The following is a 23,038-nucleotide window of genomic DNA, read 5'->3' as shown; positions in this document are numbered from 1 at the left end:
TTTGAAGTTACACACACACACACACACACACACACACACACACACACACACACACACACACACACACACACACACACACACACACACACACACACACACACACACACACATTCATAAACTCACTATCCTATAACCAGTTTTAAATTTAGTTTAGGAGGAAACCAAAATAGATTAATAAACAAGAAAAGCAGTCAGCGTGGGAACGTAACCAGCGGAAACATAAGCAGAATTATGGGAAACAGAACTTTCTTTTCTCTCTGGGCTTCTGGGTCCAGAGAAATGGCTGTCACTGTTCATGAGGTCCCACACCCTGATCCAGCTCAGTGTGTGTGTGTGTGTGTGTGTTTGTTCAGACTCGTACATTGTTTCTCCACTTCCTCAGTTGTTCTTTTACTGCACTTCTGATGCTTTTGGTGGAAGTGAGTCTGTGCTGACGGCCCAGGCTGGTGCGTTGAACCGATTCCCACGACCTGCTGCCCTTCCTACTCACACACTCACACAGTTTGCTAAAAGATTGTCCGATTTTTTTTTTCCGAGCATGGTCTGCAAAAATAGAATCAGATGGGAACAGTGAAAAGCCAGGGATCTCAGGACTTGGGAAATTAAGAATGCAATACATAAATATACATATATGCTGTGTCTATACATCTCAAATCGATTAATTGCGATTAATCGCATCTAACATAAAAGTTTGTATATATATATGTGTGTGTATATATATATATATATATAAGTGTGTGTGTGTCTAAATATATATACACACACACGCACATATTTATACAAACTTTTATATTAGATGCGATTAATCGCAATTAATCGATTTGACAGATTTGTTATATATATATATATATATATATATATACGCACACATATATTTACACATTTTTATGTTATATGCAATTAATTGATTTAACAGCACAATTTTTTTATAATTATATATATATGTGTGTGTTATTTATAATATGTATATACATGTATAAATATATATTTTTTATATATAATAAATAAAATATATTACTTATGTATATATATTATTTAAAATTGTATATATTGTATGTATATAAAATTGTATATATATAAAAAGTTTTTATTGATACTTATAAATATTGAATGCATTTTTTTACATTTCTCTACGTCCGCTACCTTGGATTTTTTTTTCTCTGCATTTTCTTAGGTTTGTGCAATTGTACCTTTTACGACTTCTGTATTTAAATAACATCTGTTATGAATGGAATGCAAAATCTAGTGTCTAGAAAGTCTATAGGAAACATGTAATCAAGTCTAATGATTTTAATGACCTAACCCCTTCTATAAGGTATGGACAGTAAGTGGAAGTGGCGTGCTGTGTTCCTGGAAACTGTCCTGCATGGAACGCCGCAACGGAAACTCCGAGCCAGAACAAAAAGTATTAGTGCCAATCAGCTTAATGCCGTACGCCACAAAACCCCTGACACACACTGCACACACTCACTTCAAGAACCTCTGCTCAATGCCAGACACACGCCAGCATCCCTAACCATCCGTCAGGGGTTGTAAGTGAACAGAATGTCTTTTATTGAAGTGTGCATATCAGCATGGGTTAGCAACTGATACACCTCTATCTATGTCAGGACAGAATAAACCCAGGTGATCACACATGAGGAACAGCCTGAACTCAGCATCACTGGTGATTGGTGAAAGTTCATTCGGCTGGAATGGGGCATTTCACCGGTGCTTAGCAGCCCGTCTCACAGAGACCGGGTCAAGACTCACGCTGAGAGAGCTTCACTGCTGAGGCCTGTATGTATAATGCATCACAAAGACATTCTTAATACATTCAAATTGATGTAAAATGCTTTGTTTGTTCATGTAAAGAGATAGAAGTACACTTATGGTATATCCAGGGGTGCACATAACTTTTTTGGTCCGGTTTCTTAACAGATGCTGTTTGGTACTCATACTTTACGCCGCACACTTATCCTATAAGCTGCCTAAATGTAAAATAACACTATTTGTTCACTGTAGAAATGGAATATAGGTTCATCTTTGTTAAAGCTGTATTAAAATAAAAAAATATTAACATTAAATGACACAGACAACAGCAGGAATATTAGGCTGCTGTCACTTTAAGAATACACAGACCGAATATACTGATACACATCCGGTTTCTTTCTCAACTGTTCACTTATGACATAACCGAGAGAATACTTGCCGAGACGGGTATTTTGACATCATTTTGTGTGTATGTGTCTGTCCACCGTTAACCATCTCTGACATTGTGAATGGCTAACACATATTTAGCAGCTAGTGCAGCTATGCTATCATCTTCCCCAAGTATGAAGGGTATTTTCTCAGTATCACTCAGTTCAATGAATGATGGAATCTATGTTTCAAATCAGGGCAAAAATATTCAGTACAGATGAGTAGAAAGTTTTTTTCTCATCCTCTATCTACAGATTCTCTGCTCTCTCTCTGTCCAAGTTTGTCTACGTCTTCCTCTCTATTTCTAGATCATGGTCACTTAATCTGTATTTGGAGAGGATTTGTCTTTCTTTAAATTGTTTAATTAATAGATAATTGGCCAATTTAGTAGTTCTATTTAGGGTTGAGTAACATTGGAGGTTATTCTGGAGTTCAAAATGTGCTTTTAGTGATTCATCATGAGTGTCTTTTAGTTTTTTGTCGATTTCTTTAATAATAGTTTTGGGGGTTGTCTCTCTCTCTCTCTCTCTCTCTCTTCGAGTGTGTGAGGCTGTGTGCACAGATAACAGCGCGTGTTATTTTTACCACACATGGGCACCAACTATGTGCACCCCTGGATATATTGTAATTAGTGCTGTCAAATCAACTAATCGTGATTAATTACATCAAACTTTTATGTTAGATGTGATTTATCATGATTAATCGATTTAATACATTTTCTACGGAAGATTTGTGTGGTGATTCGCTTGGGTGGTTGCTTGGGTGTTTTGGCTGATTGATAGGATGTTCTTACTGTTAACTAGGATTTTCTGAGTGGTTGCTAGGGTGTTCCGGGTTGATATGGAACTGTGTTGTTGGTTGGGTGTTCTAGGTGGTTGCTAGGGCATTACTAGAGAATACTAGGAGGTTGCTAGGGTGTTCCAGGTGGCTTCTAGGGAAGACTAGGTGGTTGCTAGGATGTTTATAGGAAATTCTTAATGGTTGCCAGGATGTTCTATGTGGTTTCCAGGGCATTACTGGGGAATTCTGATCTACATACCTGCAGAGATCCAACCCTGATCTAGCACACCTGTCTGTAGTTATCAAGTGCTCCTGGTCCAGTTGTGGAGCTGAACTTTGCAGGAAGGTAGATCTCCAGGAACAGGATTGGGCATATTGAATTGGTGATAGGTAGGGTGTGTTGGGTTGTTGCTAGAACATTTCTAGGCTATTTTCAATCTCCTCAACACGTCACACTCTTTTTAAACAAATACCACTAAACAAGGAATGAATAAAGCAGAAATCAGAAGCAGTTTACAGGCCATGTCTGTAGTGACAGAGAGAATCTCTCCCGTTCGCCTCTGAGATGATTACCTGACACAGTAAACAAGCATTTCCTGGATGTACAAGAGTGCCAAAGAGGAAAAGATACAATGGAGCTTTTAATAGATCAGCAAGCCGATGCTGTCCATGGAATAAAATGTTCTGTTCTGTTCTCACTGGCCCATCAGAACTGCATGTCCTGCTTGTGTTTGGACCTGTTTACACCTGATATTAAAGGGATACCACTTTTAGCATAGCTTAGCATAGATCATTGAATCGGACAGGACCATTAGCATCTCTCTCAAAAAAATGACCAAAGAGTTTCGATATTTTTCCTATTTAAAACTTGACTCTTCTGTAGTTACATCGTGTACTAAGACCGACGGAAAATGAAAAGTTGCGATTTTCTTGGCTGATATGGCTAGGAACTATACTCTCATTCCTGCGTAATAATCAAGAAACTTTGCTGCCGTACCATGAGTGCAGCAGGCGTAATGATATGACGCAGCGCCTGAAAATAGGTCTAATAGATTAGACAAACTTAGTCCCGGTCACGTTGGAAGTTACTGAGCTGGGGACTATTTTCAGGCGCTGCGTCATATCATTACGCCTGCTGCACTCATGGTACGGCAGCAAAGTTTCTTGATTATTACGCAGGAATGAGAGTATAGTTCCTAGCCATATCAGCCTAGAAAATCGCAACTTTTCATTTTCCGTCGGTCTTAGTACACGATGTAACTACAGAAGAGTCAAGTTTTAAATAGGAAAAATATCGAAACTCTTTGGTAATTTTTTTGAGAGAGATGCTAATGGTCCTGTCCGATTCAATGATCTATGCTAAGCTATGCTAAAAGTGGTACCGCCAGACCCGGAGATCGGCGGAATGGATTCGAAAACGTTAAAACTCAACTGTTTAACTCTGGGGGAGTTGTAAAATGAGCCTATTTCCCCAAAAAGTGGAGTATCCCTTTAAGATGCGTTTTGGTCGATCGGATCACAAATGGACGACGATAAATACAGATGTGACCGGGGTCTAAAACGCTTTGAGCTTTTCCACTTTCAGCCACTCCCAGAGGTAGTCGAAAACGCATTGCTTTCGTAGTGTAAACGCTCATGTGATCGAATGTGTTCAAACAGCCACAAAAGCCACTACTCTCCAACTACTGACCTAACGCATAAACATTATGGGAAGAGCGCTAGCCAGATGGGATTTAAAGTTTGGATTAAAGATGAAAAACATACCAAGCACAATGTTTTCTCTCCCTTCCTGATTTCTTACACACACTCACAGCGTTCGGCTGGTGTTGCGGCTGTCAGAGCAGAAATGAAAGCTGATGCTCTCCGTATGTTTTTCCGTCGTCTCCGACATCATATGTCGTTCATATGTAAATTACACAAGCTTATTTTGTCAATTAGATCAAAAGATCTGAAAAAACATACATTTACCCGCCCACAGGCCCTCTCCTCGAAGAAATCAGGACAGAAGTGGCTGAAAGTGGACAAAAGACACGGATTAAAACACCAGGTGTAAACGGGAATATGTCTCCCTCATACGTGATCTGATCAACCAAAACGCATCTTAATACGGCTAAAGGGGTTTTGTAGTCTGGAATATTGTGATTTACTTTTATGATTTACTGCTCTAATCAACAAATATATTTAATTGTTTGATAATTATTGTTGTTATTCATCTGTCATCAGCAGGGTGAGTCATTATAGAGCATCATTATGGAGAAGGAAATATGTTGTTGTTGTTGTTTAGCCCTGGAGGTTTCAGAATGCCTTTTAGTGGCTCTCAGTTTGAGAGAAACCACAGAGAGGGGGGTGTGTGTGACAGCGTGATCTGAGCTGATATATGTTTAGGTCTTCAAACTTGTTTATTGTTTTCAAAAAGACAGCCACCGAATCAGGTGGTTGCTAACACCACAATTCACTGTAACCGCCAAACACATGATGGATGTTGCGTCAGCCAACAAGGACAAATGAACTATGAAATCTAATATGGAACCATAAATAAGTAGACAGCAAAAGTTGCCTATAATTTCTGTGGTTTCTGTTCTCATAATGAGATTCCACATGAAGAAAACTAACAACCCAGCTTGATTAAGTTCCCCTACTCTGCATTGATTCTCAACGGGTCGGTTGAAGTCTCCACAGAAATCTCTTCTGATAGGAAACAATGCTGAATTCAAATGCATCTAACCATATTATAATGCATAGTTAGAATAGGATAAAATCATCTCGAATCTGTGGCAAAACCAGTAAAAAAACAAAACAACCCTATGCTATTTAAACTGCTATCATTGTGATTTAGAACCCAGTTGAGGTTCCATTACGGCTGAAAATCCAAACCCAGTACCTTGCAGAGTTCAGATATTGATTGTGTTGTGGGTTCTCTCTGGAGGTCATACACTTCACTCACTGAGACTGATCTTCACCCAGCGCTGTGTAGCGATCACATCGCCTGGTGTCCGGTTCCTAATCCTTTAATCTTTTGGCCCAGGGTTGTTTCCATTATCAGCTCTTACACAACATAAGTCCAGTCCACACCGTTCCAAAAGTCATGAAGAGGTCTTAAAAAATAAATAAAAAGGGAAGCGTAAGAGTTTTTTCAGATGACTATCTTCAGTTTTATTTCTATGCATTTCTAAGCATTCGTTTCTAAGATTTGACATGTATTGTTTAGTTGCCGTTTATAGATAAATTACACGTAAATTAGGTGATTCAAAAACTCTGTTGGAATGTTCAAAGCTGAAAACTTCATTTCCCAGAAACCCTCAGTGTCGTCAAATTCTGAATCTCCCTTAAATACCATTAGGCCTATATTACTATGTATATTCATGGAGACATAAAACAATCAATAAACTGACCTCGTCGATATTTAATAAAAACAGAATAATTTAAGAAGATTCACGGTCACTTCCCTGTTCTGCGTCTGTCTCCCATGATTCTCCACGCTGAACGTCGATGAATATTAATGAAGCTGCGTGTCTGTCGACAATCGCACTCGGCCTTTGATTGGCTGACATTACGTAGGCTTATTAATATTCATAATCAGTTCCCTAACGTCACCGCGCAGTCAGAGCTCGGTGTCAAAGCACGGTTCGCGGATCGCAGAACGCTTCAGAGAGAGAGAGAATTATTAAATATATGGTGCATTTCTCCGTGGACTTTCTGCACAACAGTCACTCTTTGAGTTATCAGAGTAAAGCAGTCTACGAGGAAAAAAAACATGTGCAACACAGAGGAGAGGTGAGATGATATACGATTGCATTTATTTATTTATTTTTTACAGTCGTGAAACATTTTAATTTCATGCACATACTGGCAAAGATTTTGCAGCTGATGATAATTATGATTATTTTACATAGATTTGAACGTGCCATTAAAATATTTATATACTTAAAGTGTCTTTAAATAATATTTAATAATTCAAAACATATTTATACATATGTAAGCGTTTTCTAATAATAGATTTTCTTGTAATGAAAATTGTAATGTATACATTCATATATTGTTTATATATATATATAGAGAGAGAGAGGGAGAGAGACTATTATAAAAAATATACTAAATTAAATATGTAACGTATATATCAATAATATTGACAATACTAATTTATTTTATATTTAGTTTGATATAGAGATGTGATGTATGTAAATTATGAATGGGCAGGCTCTATTGTGATGTACTGAAGGATCAGACTCAGACTGTGATCAAAGCGGATTTAATGTCGAGCAGACAGATGAGTGTGAGAGACACTGCTATAAATATTTCATCCATAACCCCATCAACTCAATTAGGATTCATGAGCTTGTAACAGGACTGTCGATGCCGACCAAATCGCACTGTCCCAAAGATAATTCGTTTTTCCTAAACAATCTAATTTCCTACTCTTGCAATTTCCTAATGTGGATTGAGGATGGAAACCCGAGCACAGATCACCTGCAAGGATCCTGTTATGAAACTCTAGACACTGTCAGCGGTTGTTTTCAATGAAATGTTTGTTTTTGTAACCAGATTAGCACTAGGTGAGAGGCGATGAACCATACTTACCCTGAGATTTAAGGTATTCTGAGTGAGGAATATGGGGACAAAACATTACATAAGCTGTATTTCCTTGAAAGCTCTGTTGTTTAGCTGCAACATGTTTGCAGTGGCTCTGTTTATAGACCCCATGAACAATTCAAACATCATGTTAAAATCTGAGCACCGTGCATTTTCCATGAACGTTTCCCCGCCGGTCACAGAATGACATCCCAAATCTCACATTTCATGCAACGTCATCTCATTCCTGCTTCTCAACCTCGCGTTCTGGTTGTTTTACTTGGACTCCATCCAGACCATCAATGTTAAAAAGAGAAACACTTTACAGAAGAATGTGGCAGCGCTAAGACTCTGGCATAAATAGAAACGTCAGACTTGTTGTCAAAGAAGGTCACTTGCATGCTGAGGCTTTGTAATCTGATATGTGAACACTAAAACACAAACCTGCCATACCTCTCCTGGTCAGGGATTGGCCCAAAACACGTTCACTGTGAGTTGAAGGTCGTACGTCACCTTTCGTGCCCCTCTGTATAGCCAAATGATAACTGTTTTCCTGGAAGACTCGCGGTATCCTGTTTTGGTTTTGACTGTTTCCTGGTTGTTCTCCAAACACTCAGCAGAGCCAGTAATTACTGCACTAAAGATTAACCTGAATCCCGGTCTTTAAACAGATCCGGACTATCACCCTGTGCTGGTCCTGGAGGTCAACTGGAGTCAGGAATGATCTTCAATTTTAGTGGAAAAATGTTACAAATTTAGTGGAACTTCTTTCTCAGTAACAAAAAGAGGGACTTTGGATTGTTTTGGGAATAGATTCTGCTTTTGGACTGAATCCAACATTATCCTTAACTTATATTACTATTGTTCATAACCTGGATTTTGTTATTTAAAACCTACAGACATGCATAATAGCTTAAAGTCGGCATGAAACGTAAGTTGTGAAAGTGTTTTCTTCCCTATTGTGACTTATATCCGAGTGAAGCAGCTTCTCGAACGAGAAAAAAATGATATTGACCATTGGGAATTGATTGGATCATTGGATGGTTGTGGTTTGCTATTGGTCGATCTCACGTGAGTGACAGGTTGCCCCGCCCTTGCGCCAGTAAACACATCATCAGAGAAAATAATAGATGTCACTGCAAGAGGGAAGGAAAGATACAGTATTTTGTTTAAAGATTATAAGGGCACATGAATTGTGCCAGGATAAATCATTTATAATAGAAAAAAATAAATAACTGTCCATTTTGATTTCGTGTCTTTTTGAGGAAAGTGTGCTATTACTTTTCCGAGCGAACAAACTTACGATTTTCACCTGCTAAATGACAAAACATAACAAAAATTCCCATTATATCACCAGAATATGAAGCATAACCTAGCAATGCTCTAGCAAGCCACTCCTAGAAACCACTCAGCAATCTAATGCAAATGCAATCGAGTTCTGTATGTTAAATGAATCCAAGAAAGTCTCACTGTTTCAGTTTCTTTCTCTTTTTTTAGTTGGCCTGAATCTGTTTTGATCCAGAGCGTATAATCAGAGACGGTGGAGGGGAGGAAAGTGCTTGAATGTCAGAGGGTGAAAGTGTCGGCTTTCAAAACAAGCTGACATTTCACTCGCAAGAGACCCAGCGCTCTTTACAGAGACCAGGAGAGGAGAGCCGACAAAACAAGAGCGTCTCAAAAGTGCCTTGAAAAATCTGTCGTACCAGTTCTTTGTACTTAAGTAAAGATAGTCTATAGGGTCACCAGAAAGGAAAGGAACAGCTCCACCTGTTTTTTATGTGGTCACCATGCAGATTATGTCACCTGGGTTACATGTGCGGTTGGAAAACACTACGCCCTTCTTTCATTTGCCTGCTGGGTAATCTGGCTCATGAGACTTGAAAACAATGCACCCAAGTTTCGAACAGCCAATTAATTTGTCATGGATTGCTGTCAGCTGATAATGGCATACAATATCAATGTTCTGTTCCCAGATCAGCTTTGTACGTGAGCTCATATTCCTGTCTTGCTTGTTGTAAACAGGGTTGTTTTGAAAATCAGGAATTTTCTAGAAGGCTTTCAATCATAATGAGAGATTTTCGCTGACAGTGTGCGGCCTGGCTTCAGATGAGATATCCGATCCAAAGATCTCCCAGTATGTCATGGGTACATAAATATCTGTTATTACCATCTCTAAAAGCCAGTGCTGTAACTCAAGCCCGCTGGGATGTCAAATGTTCTCAGCCAAGCTGCTATTTACAGACTTGTTTTCACATCATGTGCTTGTTTGTGATCTGTGCGAACCGCCTCCCTTCTGTCTAGTTGAAAGTGAAACATCCATCTCTATGAAACAAAATTAATTTGACAGTCAATATTTTCATTTTAAGAATCAAATCCATCGGCTGATGCTGACGATCGCAAAATATTAGATGATTAAGTGGCCTGGCGTATATATATCGGTCGAGCACTAATTTATAGATAGATTTGATGAAATTGAATTGATAGATCAGACTAAACAAAATTATAAATTAGCTTAGAACAAAATTCGTTTTACTCCAGATGTCCTAAATGTTTCTATAGGGCCAGATTTACTAAACAGGGCATTAGTGTGAGAGCGCAATCCCAAAAAAGTGCAGATGGGAGTGTAAAGTTCTGCACGCCATCTACTGACAACACAAACATAATTTCCATAATCCATAATCATTTCCAACGCAATCTACCAAGAGCAGCGCAAATTAGCGTCTGGTTTGAGACATGCATTTTTCAGGCGGTAAATAATGGCGCAAATACCATTAACTAGCGCAAACCTCTGTAAATCACGTTGCATGATTCATTTAAATGCTCTCCTTCCCATAAATGTTGCATCTGAAAGGGAAACTCCTACAAATGCATATGCAATAAGGTCAGCCGCGAACATAACCCTGTCCACGCGTGTGTTTAGTAAATCCTGTCAGTAGTTTTTTAACGCCAAAAGATTGTTTGCGTTGGCGCAAGCTGTTAGTAAATCTGGCCAATAGTCTGTAATCAGAGAACTGAGCGCTAATGTGAAAACAAAGCTGCATAAGATCAGATATATCGAGAGAGAGAGACAACATTTCAGTTAAGCAGATAGCCAGATTGGTTTATGCTGTTGGCAGGATGGGTATATCTGTTATCGGCAGGCACTCTGAGGCCTGTGCCAAAATGCGTCATGAACTTAAATCATGACGCCGACAAACAGCGAAGGTAGTTTTTAGAAGCACATGCCAATTTGAGTTAAAAGCATCAGAGGAAAACTGTGTTAAACTTACACAGCTATGACATATTCATCTTTTTCATACTGTAGTTGTGCCGTGCTTGGCTCGAGGCAGCGGGCTCCAGGGCCTCTGTGGTGCTCCTGATGCCCCTCTCCCACTAACGAAGATCCCGGGTGGGCGAGGGACGGGCAGGGATCTCCCTCACAGCGTACTTCACAAGGTAAGAACACACACACACACACACACACAGTCTGAATTGTTGTTCGCTTTTGTATGAACGTCAAAAACAAACATTCTAAAACATTTAAAGGGATCCTATTATGCTTTTTTATGTTTTCAACTTTCTTTAGTGTGTAAAGCTCTGCAAAGTCACTACAAAGGGAGTTATTCTCTATATCAGTGTGCACTGTTTCTGGACACCCTGAAACTCGTCTTGAGTTTTCGTCTGGGAACGTACACTTAAACGTAACGTAAATAATTCCCAAGGCATGTGCAAAAAAGGGGCGAGGCCTCGTTGAGTTGCGTTAGTAGTGTGTTAAAACTCGCAGTTATGATAATGGGCGTGACATTTCCCCAAATACGCTCAAAACGGTTGACCAATCAACACAACACACTGGTCCATCCGACCAGAGCACATTGCACATTTCAGAAGGCGTGGCTACATAGAGGCAGGAATTAAACATACTGACAGTTACTGACAGACTGGGAAGAGAGGTGCTGCAACAATGGAGAATATGTGGAAAAATAATGTGTTTTTGAAAAATCAAGCACCTATTACTGTAGTCCCCAAAAAAAGACTGAAAAAGGGCATAATAGGTCCCATTAACATTTCTTTTCATACATTGTTGCCAAAAATTTAAAAGCGATACAGTTAACTATGCCTCTGTAATGGTAATATATTTAATAAATGCTAATACAATTAAGATGCACACCTAATATAATGCTGAAATCAAAAGGATATTTAAAAAAATCTGAAAAACAGATAGTACACATAATGGGTTCATCTCGGTTTGCTACTTTACTGACCTGTAAGGCTAAAAGTCCTGTACAGTAAATGAATACATTAGTCAATAAGAGTCTGGGGCAGCAAGCCATACCATTTCCAAAAAACATACACAGACGACCAGCCCAAGGGAGGAGACAGGTGTGAAGAGATCTCCAGAGCTTGTCTCATAGCTCTGTACAAAATGTACAGCGAGTTTCCATCTGAGCTACTTATGGGCGGTGTTGGCGCTCGGTAATCGAGCTCGGCATACACCTGGCCGTGTGCGTGACACTATAGATGTCAGCACTGCCTGTGCAGACATGTGATCGCCTCAAAAGGTTAAGAGGTTTAGGATCACTCACACCTGTGAAAAGATCTATTGTTCAAGTCCCCGTTGGCTGCTCTTGAGCTCATTTATATCAATTGATTTTGTTTAAATGTTCTACTCTGGCTTAGATATTTAGACAAAAATCAATTGAAAATCGACAGGATTACAGCGGGTTCATTACTGAAATGAATCCCACATTGCTGGGTATTTCCAACCTCATCTTAATGGGATACACGTTGCAATACAGATGCAAACAACGCAGTGCAATCGATCGACAATAATTGGATCGATTCGCGATTAAGAGAATGAATATCTCTCTTGCATAGTACATTTCTTTAGAGCTCCTCATAGAAGCATCTAAGAACTGGTTCTTTCAAGGCTGTTTTCAAGAGTTTACAATAATGTTAATAACAATAATATGCAATATTGTAAGAAAAGGAATGCATGTGTGTCCTCCAGGACGACAAGCTAACAGTGACTCAGGCGGGATCAGTAAGTGGAGCGCCCCCAGTCCTGCACTTCCAGTACCAGTTGAGCGAGCGTCGAATCTCCAGCTGGGACACGGTTCTTTCAGACGATGCCCTCTACCTGGAAATCCCCGCTGGAGCTCTCCACAATGGCAGCAAAGAAGGGTACGTTGGGTTCATAATCTGTCTATATTGAAGCTGACAGCGTGTCCGTCTGTCTCTACATGGTTCGGCTTTAAGTGACATTTTTAGGTCACGGTAGAACAAACGGCTGGTTTAATTTTAGTCAAAAGCAGCTCGAGTTGGCTCTCCGTGTGATGTTTCATCACTGGTATGAGGTCGTGAAAGATGAAGCCGCTTTTGATGAAAGTTTTCTCATTTGGATGTGTCATGTGCTGTCTTTGAGGTCACTGCAGGCATTAGAACAGAGTGTTTTACCTTCAACGAGCAGGTGGTGGACTGTCAGAAGGCATTAACTTTGTGTGTGTGTGTGTTCTGACTGAAGTTGTTCTGTGGCTAGTACATCTGCATTATTACATAAGATTCACATTATGTAAAAGCAGCAGTGCGTCACCATCTCTCTCTCTCTCTCTCATTACTCTGCAGTTTCACCAGGCTTCTGGAGTTTGCAGAGGAGCAGTTGAAAGTCAGCTATGTGTTCCTGTGGCTTCACAAAAACAGAGACGATCGATGTAAGAAACATTTAAACACATATAATGATATAAAATCTGTCATCATTTACTCACCCTCATATTGTACCAAAACAGTATGAGTGACTTACTTTCTTCTGTGGAACTCAACCAAAGATTTTTTCCCCCATAATGGAAACTGAGGCTACAACCACATTAATCCGGATACATTTGAAATCTGTATCTTAAAAAAAAAAAAAAAAAATTATTATCTTTGTTTTGGCCTTGTTACGCTCACCCAAGTGGATACATTTGAAAACATTGTCTTCATGTTGTAGTGTGAACAGTGTTTAGTCATGCATGTTGTACCCATATACGCTATATCTATAGATGTATCGGCATTGTTGTGCCTGCTATTCACTTACATAGTGTTGCTAAAGATATTTGTTACTTCACACAATCTTCATATCACATACCTGTACTATCTTATTTTAGCAAAGATGACAATATTTACTCACAATTGCTGTCCTGTGGCAAAACATGAGTGCATTTGCGTTTTATACCATACATGTAATTATTCATTAATAATAATTCATTACATTTATATAGCGCTTTTTCTGAGACCTCAAAGCGCTTTACATAAAAAGGGGGAATCTCCTCAACCACCACCAATGTGCAGCATCCACTTGGATGATGCGACGGCAGCCATATTGCGCCAGAACGCCCACCACACACCAGCTTACTGGTGGAGAGGAGACAGTGATGAAGCCAATCAGTATATGAGGATGATTAGGAGGCCATGATAGACAGAGGTCTGATTTAATGCTGATTTTGAGTGACCTTGACACACCGGTAAATGGTAGAAAATGTTGCTACTAAATGATCATTCCAGAAGAATAGCGTGAGAATATTATGCCTTATCTCTCAGTATTATCTCAGTGAGCTTTTATGATGTTTTACAGATGCGCAATAAGGAGATTAGCGCATTTTCAGATTTTTCAGTGTAGATAAGCAACTTTTGGAAAACACTTAGAGCTAGTTTGGAGGGAGTGTGTTATGAAATGAAAATGCCATTTTCAATATCCGGATTCATGTAGACGTAGCCTGAGGTTGTCGAACTCCACAATGATGGCTTATCCATATGACTTGTGCACTGTTGTGCTTTTTTTGGTGTCATTTTTTAGAGCTTGACAGCCCCATTATGATTCGTGTACAATCTGCAAAAAAGAAACAAAGTCATATGGATTTGCAGCAACATGCTGAGTAAATTATGACAGAACCTTAATTTGGGTATATCTGATATTTTTAAACTGGATAATGAATCAAATACGTACCATAATTCAGTAGATAATGAACTGTCTTTGTCTCCTCTTGTGCAGTGTCCATCATGAAGACCTTCCACTACATCGGTTTTGAGGTGGTGAAACCCGGTCACCCGCTGGTGCCGGCCCGGCCCGACCTTCTCTTTATGGTCTATTCCATAGACAGCAGTAGTTCTGATGAAGAGTGACCATCACACTCTCCCTCACTCTTAAAAATGCCCCCACCCCTCTTACTCCCCGTCTCCGTTCCCCCTTTATACCTCTGCATCAAAGTGACTTTTAGGACAGGGGTAGGGGCGAAGCTGGGCCATCTAACACTCTGATTGGTTCAGTTTCTGTTATTAACCCACCAATCGATTCTGATTGGTCGTTCCATCAGCAGGAGGTGGGTTGGTGCTAAAGCAGAAATCCAGCATATCCTCTCTGTTAATCATCATATATCAAACTGTCTATTACTGTTGTGTACTCCAACATTCAGAACAGGATTCATATCGCAGACATGGTAGTGGATACTTTTTACAGAAGGGAATGCATTTGTAATTGATTGTAAAACTGTTTCCAGTGGCTGATGGTGGTGAAATCAGGAATTTATTTGTTTATTCCAGTTTTGACACTCTTCTTTAGGAGTTTCAGCTGTAACTTTCACTAGTACTCAGAGGAAGCAAGCCGAATAGCTCTCGGTAGCTAGGACTCGACTCACTTCAACAGCACAATTAGATCTTAAAAACACTTGCTAGGATTTATGCTGCGTTCCATAAAACTTAAAGACTTTTGGAATTTCCACCTTCCTACTTAGAGAAGTTGGACTTTTAGCTTGGAAAACTCTATGGAGATTGTGACTTCGGTCTATAACATCACAGATGGCACCCTGAGAGGTGCACAGACAATGCTAAACATTCACTTTTACGCAAATAAAACGCATCGACAAGTCAGTTTCCGAATAATATTACCAATAAAACCAAGAAACGGTTGCAGTGACGTGTAAAACACATTGACGATCACGCATCTACTACATGAAAGCAAGCATTGCATATTACCATTTTGTTTTCATGTCGTCAGAATGTCATGCTTTATTTTTGAAAGTCAAAAGAAATTACGTACGAAAAATATCTCGCATTCAACATGGGATGTAACGCAGCATTCTAGTGTATCATTCCAGACCCCAACAACGCACTTGAGTGTAAGTTTAGTTGACATTTTTCTCAGTCTGGTTTTGAGGTTTGCTTTTCACTGATTATTTTGAGTAGAAGTTGTTCAATCAGGTCTGTCGCTTTTATTTCTTTTTAAAATGAAGCCAAAGACCTGAAGACTTCTAGACGCATGAGCATGTTTGTGATGAAATCATTCTAGTTTTAAGGGTCCTGGTGTCCTCGTTTTTATTTAGGGAGATGCATAGACCAGAGGTCTTCTACATGAGTCTTACCATAGTCTATCACACCTTTTTGTCTTCACCATCCCAAACCCACAGGAACATGAGCGCAAACCAACCCCACTCTCTGCCCCTCAGGGGGCTTTACACAAGCACTTTAGGAAAACACAAGCAATTCAGCCCACGGTGCATTACACATCCATTACGGAGAGATGTAGTTTGAGCCGTCAAGATGTCTTGCAGTGTTTAGTGAACTTGACATACTTGCCAAAGATAATGGTCTCCATTCAAAGCGAAAGCCTCAAGTTTAATTCATATAAGACTGGTGAACCTACCGTTAGCAGCACCTTTAGATTGCAGGCTCGGTCCCGGCGTAGTCAGGTAAAACATGCAAAAACATTCCCTGGAGCGGAAGCCTCTGTTTCTTTGATTCTTGGTCATCTCTGTGGAAATTCGGTGCAATGAATTCAGTTCTGTATACTTCTCAGCAGGGTGGCCTTTAGGTTTTGCATGTGTAAATAGACCTTACCTTTCCTCATGGGCTGTGACAATAAGCTTTTAGAGAATGTTTTTTTTTTTTGTTCATCCACTTAAATTTTTATTTTTTATCTATATGATTTTATTTTGTCTATATTGGTTGATTTTTTTTTTTTTGTAGTGTAGAAATTAGAGTGAATCAGATTTTATCATTTATTGACAATCTACACTTGTATACCTTGAACTTTTTCCTTATGTCCAAATAAAACACGTGACAAAACCAAACTTCATGACTTACCTGTTTTGTTCCCCCCACAAATAAAATCAGTTGGACTGTTCTAGGATTCCTTGTGTGAACTGAAAGGAGAAATGAAATAAAGTTATGGATGTTGAATAATGCAAGCACATGTTTGCCAAGGAAAAAATGTGAACTGAACAAATGTTAAACTACTGACACTAGACTAAAGTTAATAAATGTGCTTTTGGGTCTTCTAAGAAAAATGGTTCTTGCAAGTATTATTCACTGAAAAACCAACCAATGATTTATCATAATTAAGATTTAATTGTTAATGATAGTACAATTTAGTTGATGAGAAAGAGTCATTTAGAGTGTTTATAAGCTGTCAGGCTTATAAAACAAAACTACATTTCCCATCATTCTCCGTGGCAAGACAAAAATAAAATACATAGAGCATAAACAACACATCAAATATGCATGGCAAAACTAATTAGTCATTGTAAAACGTCCATGTTCATGAAGTAACTGCATTTTATGAGAAATAGCCATAATAAATTGCTTAACTGCAATTTACTTTATTCAATTTTTACCAGACAATGAATACTAGCCTTGTTTCATGGTCATGGCTTAGATTAAGCCAGGATTTGACCTTAGTTCAAATTAGGACATTTAAGTATTTTTTTTTTTATAAAAGTCCCTTTAAAAATAAATAAAAAAATACTGGTGTGCATCTTGAGACAAAACAATGACACATTTTAATGTCAGTGCAAGTTACTTTCAGTTGAAACAGCTCAAATATGCATTTTAGTCTGATACTAGTTTAAACCTTGTCTGTGAAACCGGGGTATATATAAAATATATATAAAATCCAAACTTTAGATTATCAAAGTTTAGGAATACCTCTAATTTATAACTTAACCCCACCTCAAATCTAACTCAAATGGTAATAAATAAACTACCAAAACTCTAAATATTTGCTTGGTTATTTCTCAACCTCACTTGAATTTGTTCATGATCATTAGACATGACACATCATCAGTCTGAACCCATTTTCCTTTGAGGTACTGTACCTTCAGAAACACTGACTGACTGACTCCCTCCCGTAGACAAGCTGAACTGAGGAGAGTCTGTCGCTATGAACAGAGCCGCGAGCCAGACGCACTTAACGATCATTACATCACAATAATCTCGTCCATTAAAATGACCTAAATTCTCTCAGCGTGTGACACGTTAACATTTCTACGTAGCCGGGTTACTCTGCGAGCTTGTCGGTGTGTTCAGGTCTGACCTCTGAAACAGTAATCCATTCGCGCGCTTATGCAACACGTGCCTAATTTTCCCGCGCTTCTTAGAAAGCCCACAAAATACGTCAAATCAGTCGAGAGATTCCATTAAGCCTTAGAAGAAGAACAGAATGATGTTAGAAATCCGGAATGGTGAGAGAACATTGTGCTTGGTACGTTTTTCATCTTGAAACCAAACTTGGGTCTTCAGTAGACAAAGTTTAAATCCCGTCTGGCTAGCTCATGTCCCATGTTTAGGCATCGAGACAGTAGGTGGAGTGTCTTTTGTGGCTATTCGACCACATGAGTGTTTACACTACGAAAGCAATCCAATCGAATGTGTTTTTGACAATCTCTGGTAGTGGTCTAAACTGGACAAGCTCAAAACGTTTTGTAAACCCCGTTTACACCTGTATTTAGAGTCGTCCACTTGTGATCTGATCGACCAAAACGCATATCAAAACCAGGTGTAAACTTTTTTGTAAAGGTTATCTGGGCAAATAAATACTTAAGTCTCAGCCCACGCACACCAACCTGAAAACTCTTGGTTACACAACACTTACATTAGAGGCATACATTTTCAGATTAACGCTTTTAAATTTAATCTATTATTATATAACATACATTACCAGCTGTGGGACGTTAAGTGAGGAACCAGACGCATTCGATTATCAGAAACAAAACAACTCAGTTCAACTTTTCGTTTTGTGTTTAATAAAGAAAATGACAGATGAACAGACAGAGCAATATTAATTTCTTTAGGAATCCCAGCGGGCTTTTGAATTTTAATAGAAAACAAGTGCAGGTGTTTTATTTGTCTTTCTCCTTCTGTTCTTTCTCTTTCTTGTCCTTCTCCGCTTTGGCCTCTTCAGCCTCGTGTTTCTTGATGAGCACTTCCACTTCCTTCTGCTTGAGGACTTTGATTCTGGTCTTGCCGTTCTCTCGTGTCAGTGTGGCGATCTCCACTGCAAAGATCGGCAGGAAAAATGAGGGAACATAATTAGATGTTTTTCCATGAAAGTAGATTATGAAGACAAAAGATATTTTGAAGAATATGGGTAACCAAACAGTTGATGGACCCCATTGACTACCATAATACTTTTTTTCCATACTATGGAAGTCAAGGGGTCCATCAACTGTTTTATTACCAACATTCTTCAAAATATCTTCTTTTGTGTTCAGCAGTGGAAACAAATTCATACAGGTTTGGAACAAGGGTGAGTAAATTATGACAGAAATTTCATTTTTGGGTGAAACTATTGCTTTAAGAGTTTCATGGATTAAAACATTTTGTATCTGAATAGTTATTTAATTAGCAACAGCTTTTGGGGGTCATATACATTGTTATTTTAAGCCCATTTATGCTTCAAAGTAAAAAAGAAAGAATATTTTTTTAATAAAAAAAAAAAAAAGCATTTAAAAAGTAAAATGAGAAAAATATTTTTTAGTAAAAAAACCTTTAAAAAAAGATTTCTTATTCATGCACTTAAAAAAAAAGAATAAAAAAAATGAATAGGTAATTGCGACTCCATATGTCACACTGATGTTTTATTGTTAAGAAGAGTGTGTTGTTGCATGACAGTTTTGACAGCAGTGTGTGTGTTACTGTAGTTCAGCACGTGAGCAGCTGAAGAGCTGAGAGCTCAGATGGATTGTGGGTCTGTATACGGTTTCATGATCATTCATAATGCAGAAGTCTGCATGCTAAAACATTTATTCCATCTCCGTCTTGCCAAACACACACACACACACCTTTCTCTGCTGAGAGCTTGCTGACGTCCATGGTCTTGTTCAACACTTTGACGGCGAGAGCGAGGGCAGCAGAGAGAGTCATCTCTCCCTCTTTATAGTCCTGCTTCAGCATCGACACAGCAGCCTACAACACACACACACACACACATTCATATCTGAAATGACGTCATTAGTGTTCTTTTGTGATAACAGAACAGAAGTCTTGAATTGAGGACAGCATGTCGTTGCCATCTACTGGCTGAATCACGATATTATTAGTTGATTTGTCATGGAATTAATAAAAACTGGTTCTTTTTAAAGAATCAAACTGATTCACGAAGCATTCATAAATCATTTAACTTTAAGAGGAACACCCAACCCCAAACAAACAAAATCATATTTGACACAATCTACATGAATAAACAAATCATTCTAATATGATGATTTGCTGCTCAAGAAAGATTTCTGAAGAACTTTGTGGACGTATATTCAGTGTCAGCCTAGTGACTATTTTTGAAATGATTCATTAAACCAAATGATTCAAATGAACTGATTCACTGATTCTTCCAGCACTAGTTAGCCAGTTTAAGCGTGTCACATGTTCAAACAGGACGATGCAGCATCCAGCTGGAGAATCAGAGCGTGTGTGTTTCACTCACTGCGCTGTTGTTTCCGATGCACGTGGCTTTCCAGCCTCCATAGTTTCCACTGGGATCACTCTGATAGAGCTGGAAGCCGTAGTGTTTGTCCCATCCCATATACAGCAGAGACACACCGAAGGGTCTTTTACCTGATAAAACACACATTCAGTTTTTATTTAGCAGCCCAAAACTTCACCAGGATCACGTTAGCAACAGATTAATAATGCACAACTGTTTTGATTTTGCTGTCGTACCTCCAAACTGTGTGTAGGCCTGTTTGATGTCACACAGGGCAGTGACCAGCTGCTCACAGGGGATTGGCTCCTGATACTGCAGGAGGTACCTGCACACACATAATCACATACTGTATGAATCCTGAGGTTCTCATATGTATTGTCTTACAAGTACACACCGCAGTCTTTACCAGGAGTCAGACTCACTCACCTCTGTGCGATGAGTCTCAGCTCGTTCGTGAGGACGTTGGCATCTGACGTAATTCCCGCAACACTGCATGCCATGTCTCTGCGTTACAGAATCACCACATATCAGTGTTATTGTAATCTATCACTATCAAAAATCATTTTCAGCAATCAAAATAAAGCTGAAATCAATTAAAATATAAATGTTAAAACTTTTAAAACTTAATAAAATAAGCATTTACAGCTTAAATAAGTTTAAGTACTAAAATTATGTAAACTAAAACTTAAAATCATAAAGCTAAAAATAAGTTTTTTTTAATGACAAAAGCACATAAAATGACTAAATAAAACCTAAATTAAAAATACCTTAACTAATAACCTGAATAATAATTAGCTAAATAAAAAAATACAACAAATTAAAATTTACTTTGATAACTACCTGAAATAAGATTCATTTAATTAAGTACTAAAATTACTGACAATAAAACCTAAAAATAAAGCTAAATAGAAATATATAAAAACAAATGAGCACATAAACAAATTACTAAAACTTTAATTAAACTAAAAAATAAACTTAAACTTATTTCAGTTAGTTGTCAAGGCTAAGTACTAAAACTACTAAAACTTACAAAATAAAGCTAAATAGAAATATTAAAAACAATAATGACAAAACCAATACAATTAATAAAACTTAAATTAAAATAAGACAAAACTTAGGCTTGACAACTAACTGAAATAAGTTTTAGTTAAAGTGCTAAAATGAATACAACTAAAACTTAAAAATAAAGCTAAATAGAAATATAAAAAAACAAAAATGTAAAATTTGTATAAATAATAGTAAACTAACACTCCCATTACATAGAGATTTCTCAAGCACAGAAATTTAATGAACTACACCTTAAATATTAATACAGTTCCTCCCATATCAGAAAAAATATAAAAATGCGCTTTTCAACTCCTTTTGGGAAACTCTTGCTTATGAGTTTGCAAGCCAAGTTATTTGTGTTGAAGTAATCGCCACATAAACGATTTAACCGGAACTAATCCAATCTCATCTGAAAACACGGCTCACTCGTTGAGTTTGTAGATCTTCTCGGAGAAGAAAACCTCATCCAGAAGCTTGTGGATGTTCCTCCTCTCGGCCGCCAGCAACACGCCGTCGTTAGCCAGGATGCCCAGGCAGGTGCCAGCGTGACCGATGGCCTCCATGGCATATTCTACCTGATACAGGCGACCTGCCAACAACACAACACACACACACACACACACACTGAGACCACATTTGCGAGTAACATCAAATCAGCAGGTATAATAATTTCACAGTAGAATAGATAATAAAACAGTGGATATGGGGACTCTCACCCTCTGGGGAGAAGATGGTCGTTCTTGAGTCATATCTTCGAGACTGTTCAATAAAACAAAAAGGAGCGTTATTAAAAATTAATAATAGATTTTTTGTGCATTAAAAATAGATCCACTAATAGTGCAACACTTACCATAGTGCCTTTAAATAAAATAAACTCTGCAAACAGAAGGGGGAAAATGCTTCATTAATCAGTAATCAATTGCACATAGAGTTTAAAATGCATTATTATTATTAATAATTATAATATTTGTTAAATTGAATAATTCGGTGATTTGTAACGTTACTGCTGTCAGAATCTAAAGCACTTAAACACTCACAGAGCAACAAAATGAAACAGAAAGTAGTAGAAAACAACAGAAACCCGAACAAACACAAATCCAGCTCACAATATACACTGAATTTATTATCATAAATGAATATAAATCAGATATTATGAAGCATAAATATGACATTTGAAGCGGCTTTCAGTTTCTCCTGTATGCAAGTTTTAGCTTTAGCATTAGCACCTGCATTACAGCATGAAGCAGCAACTTTTCATTTCATTTAAGTGTATCCATCGCTCAATTAATCTCACATCATCTCCGCGCCTTGCACACGCACAGAAGGTTTTGGTTTGTGATGGCCAACATATATAGGATGTAAAATATAGTAAAATATGATTATTTTCATACCTAATGCCTGTGCTCGCGGTGCCTGTTCACTGTTGCGGCTCTGACTCCGCTAAAGGTTCTCATACAGCGAGAAGCGCGTCCACTCTGGATTCACTTCCATGGTGGGTCACGTGTGCTACGTGAAGCTCTCTGATTGGTTCCCTTCCTTGAATTAGCGGTTTAATTTTACTTTTCGCTATTAAACGATATTTAAAAATTGAATTGTAACAGAAGCGCTAATTTTAAATACTTTTCAAATGCCTTTAATTGTATATACTTTATTACTTTACATAAGAGCAATTACTCATAGTATATTTTTTGAATGATTCTAAGCAGAGTAAACTAAACAGACAATTTAAATATGTGACTAAAAATGATGCACATAATT

General features: G+C 38.2%; 2 protein-coding genes and 2 long non-coding RNA genes across 7 annotated transcripts in view; 2 read left to right on the top strand and 2 right to left on the bottom strand.

Moving 5' to 3' along the window:
* Positions 1-5,844, top strand: part of LOC309490832 — a 32,689-nt gene extending 26,845 nt beyond the window's left edge. For all 4 annotated transcript variants that reach the window (XR_014202842.1, XR_014202843.1, XR_014202844.1 and 1 more), the window contains one exon: positions 1,316-5,844. This is a non-coding gene — a long non-coding RNA (uncharacterized lncRNA). The remainder of the gene's footprint in view (positions 1-1,315) is intronic.
* On the bottom strand, positions 42-10,828 carry LOC309490829. The gene is made up of 3 exons (XR_014202839.1): positions 7,540-10,828; positions 5,843-6,056; positions 42-543 (listed from the first exon to the last, which is right to left on the bottom strand). It is a non-coding gene; the product is annotated as an uncharacterized lncRNA (long non-coding RNA).
* Positions 6,560-16,607, top strand: oaz2a (ornithine decarboxylase antizyme 2a). The gene is given in 6 exon segments (XM_082160112.1): positions 6,560-6,735; positions 10,835-10,886; positions 10,888-10,965; positions 12,518-12,690; positions 13,132-13,217; positions 14,534-16,607. Coding segments are annotated over 6 exon segments (540 nt in total). The 5' UTR covers positions 6,560-6,715; the 3' UTR covers positions 14,665-16,607.
* A 1,927-nt stretch (positions 16,608-18,534) lies between these two features.
* Positions 18,535-22,777, bottom strand: psma4 (proteasome 20S subunit alpha 4). The gene is made up of 9 exons (XM_082160109.1): positions 22,672-22,777; positions 22,131-22,156; positions 21,997-22,039; positions 21,707-21,869; positions 20,660-20,737; positions 20,470-20,558; positions 20,234-20,364; positions 19,596-19,719; positions 18,535-18,808 (listed from the first exon to the last, which is right to left on the bottom strand). The coding sequence occupies exons 2-9, from the start codon at positions 22,131-22,133 to the stop codon at positions 18,654-18,656; spliced, it is 786 nt and encodes a 261-aa protein (XP_082016235.1). The 5' UTR covers positions 22,134-22,156; positions 22,672-22,777; the 3' UTR covers positions 18,535-18,653.
* Between the last annotated feature and the right edge of the window lie 261 nt (positions 22,778-23,038).

Source organism: Leuciscus leuciscus (genome assembly GCF_965113295.1).
Source record: "Leuciscus leuciscus genome assembly, chromosome: 25".
NCBI lineage: Eukaryota > Metazoa > Chordata > Actinopteri > Cypriniformes > Leuciscidae > Leuciscus > Leuciscus leuciscus.
This window is presented reverse-complemented; position numbering and strand designations above follow the sequence as displayed.

Excerpts from the sequence above, each read along its gene's own strand:
- psma4 (XM_082160109.1), bottom strand. Across the intron at positions 21,870-21,996 it reads GACCATCTTCTCCCCAGAGG|GTCGCCTGTATCAGGTAGAA; the intron begins GTGAGAGTCCCC and ends TGTTGTTGGCAG. Across the intron at positions 19,720-20,233 it reads GCATCGGAAACAACAGCGCA|GCTGCTGTGTCGATGCTGAA; the intron begins GTGAGTGAAACA and ends TGTGTGTTGTAG.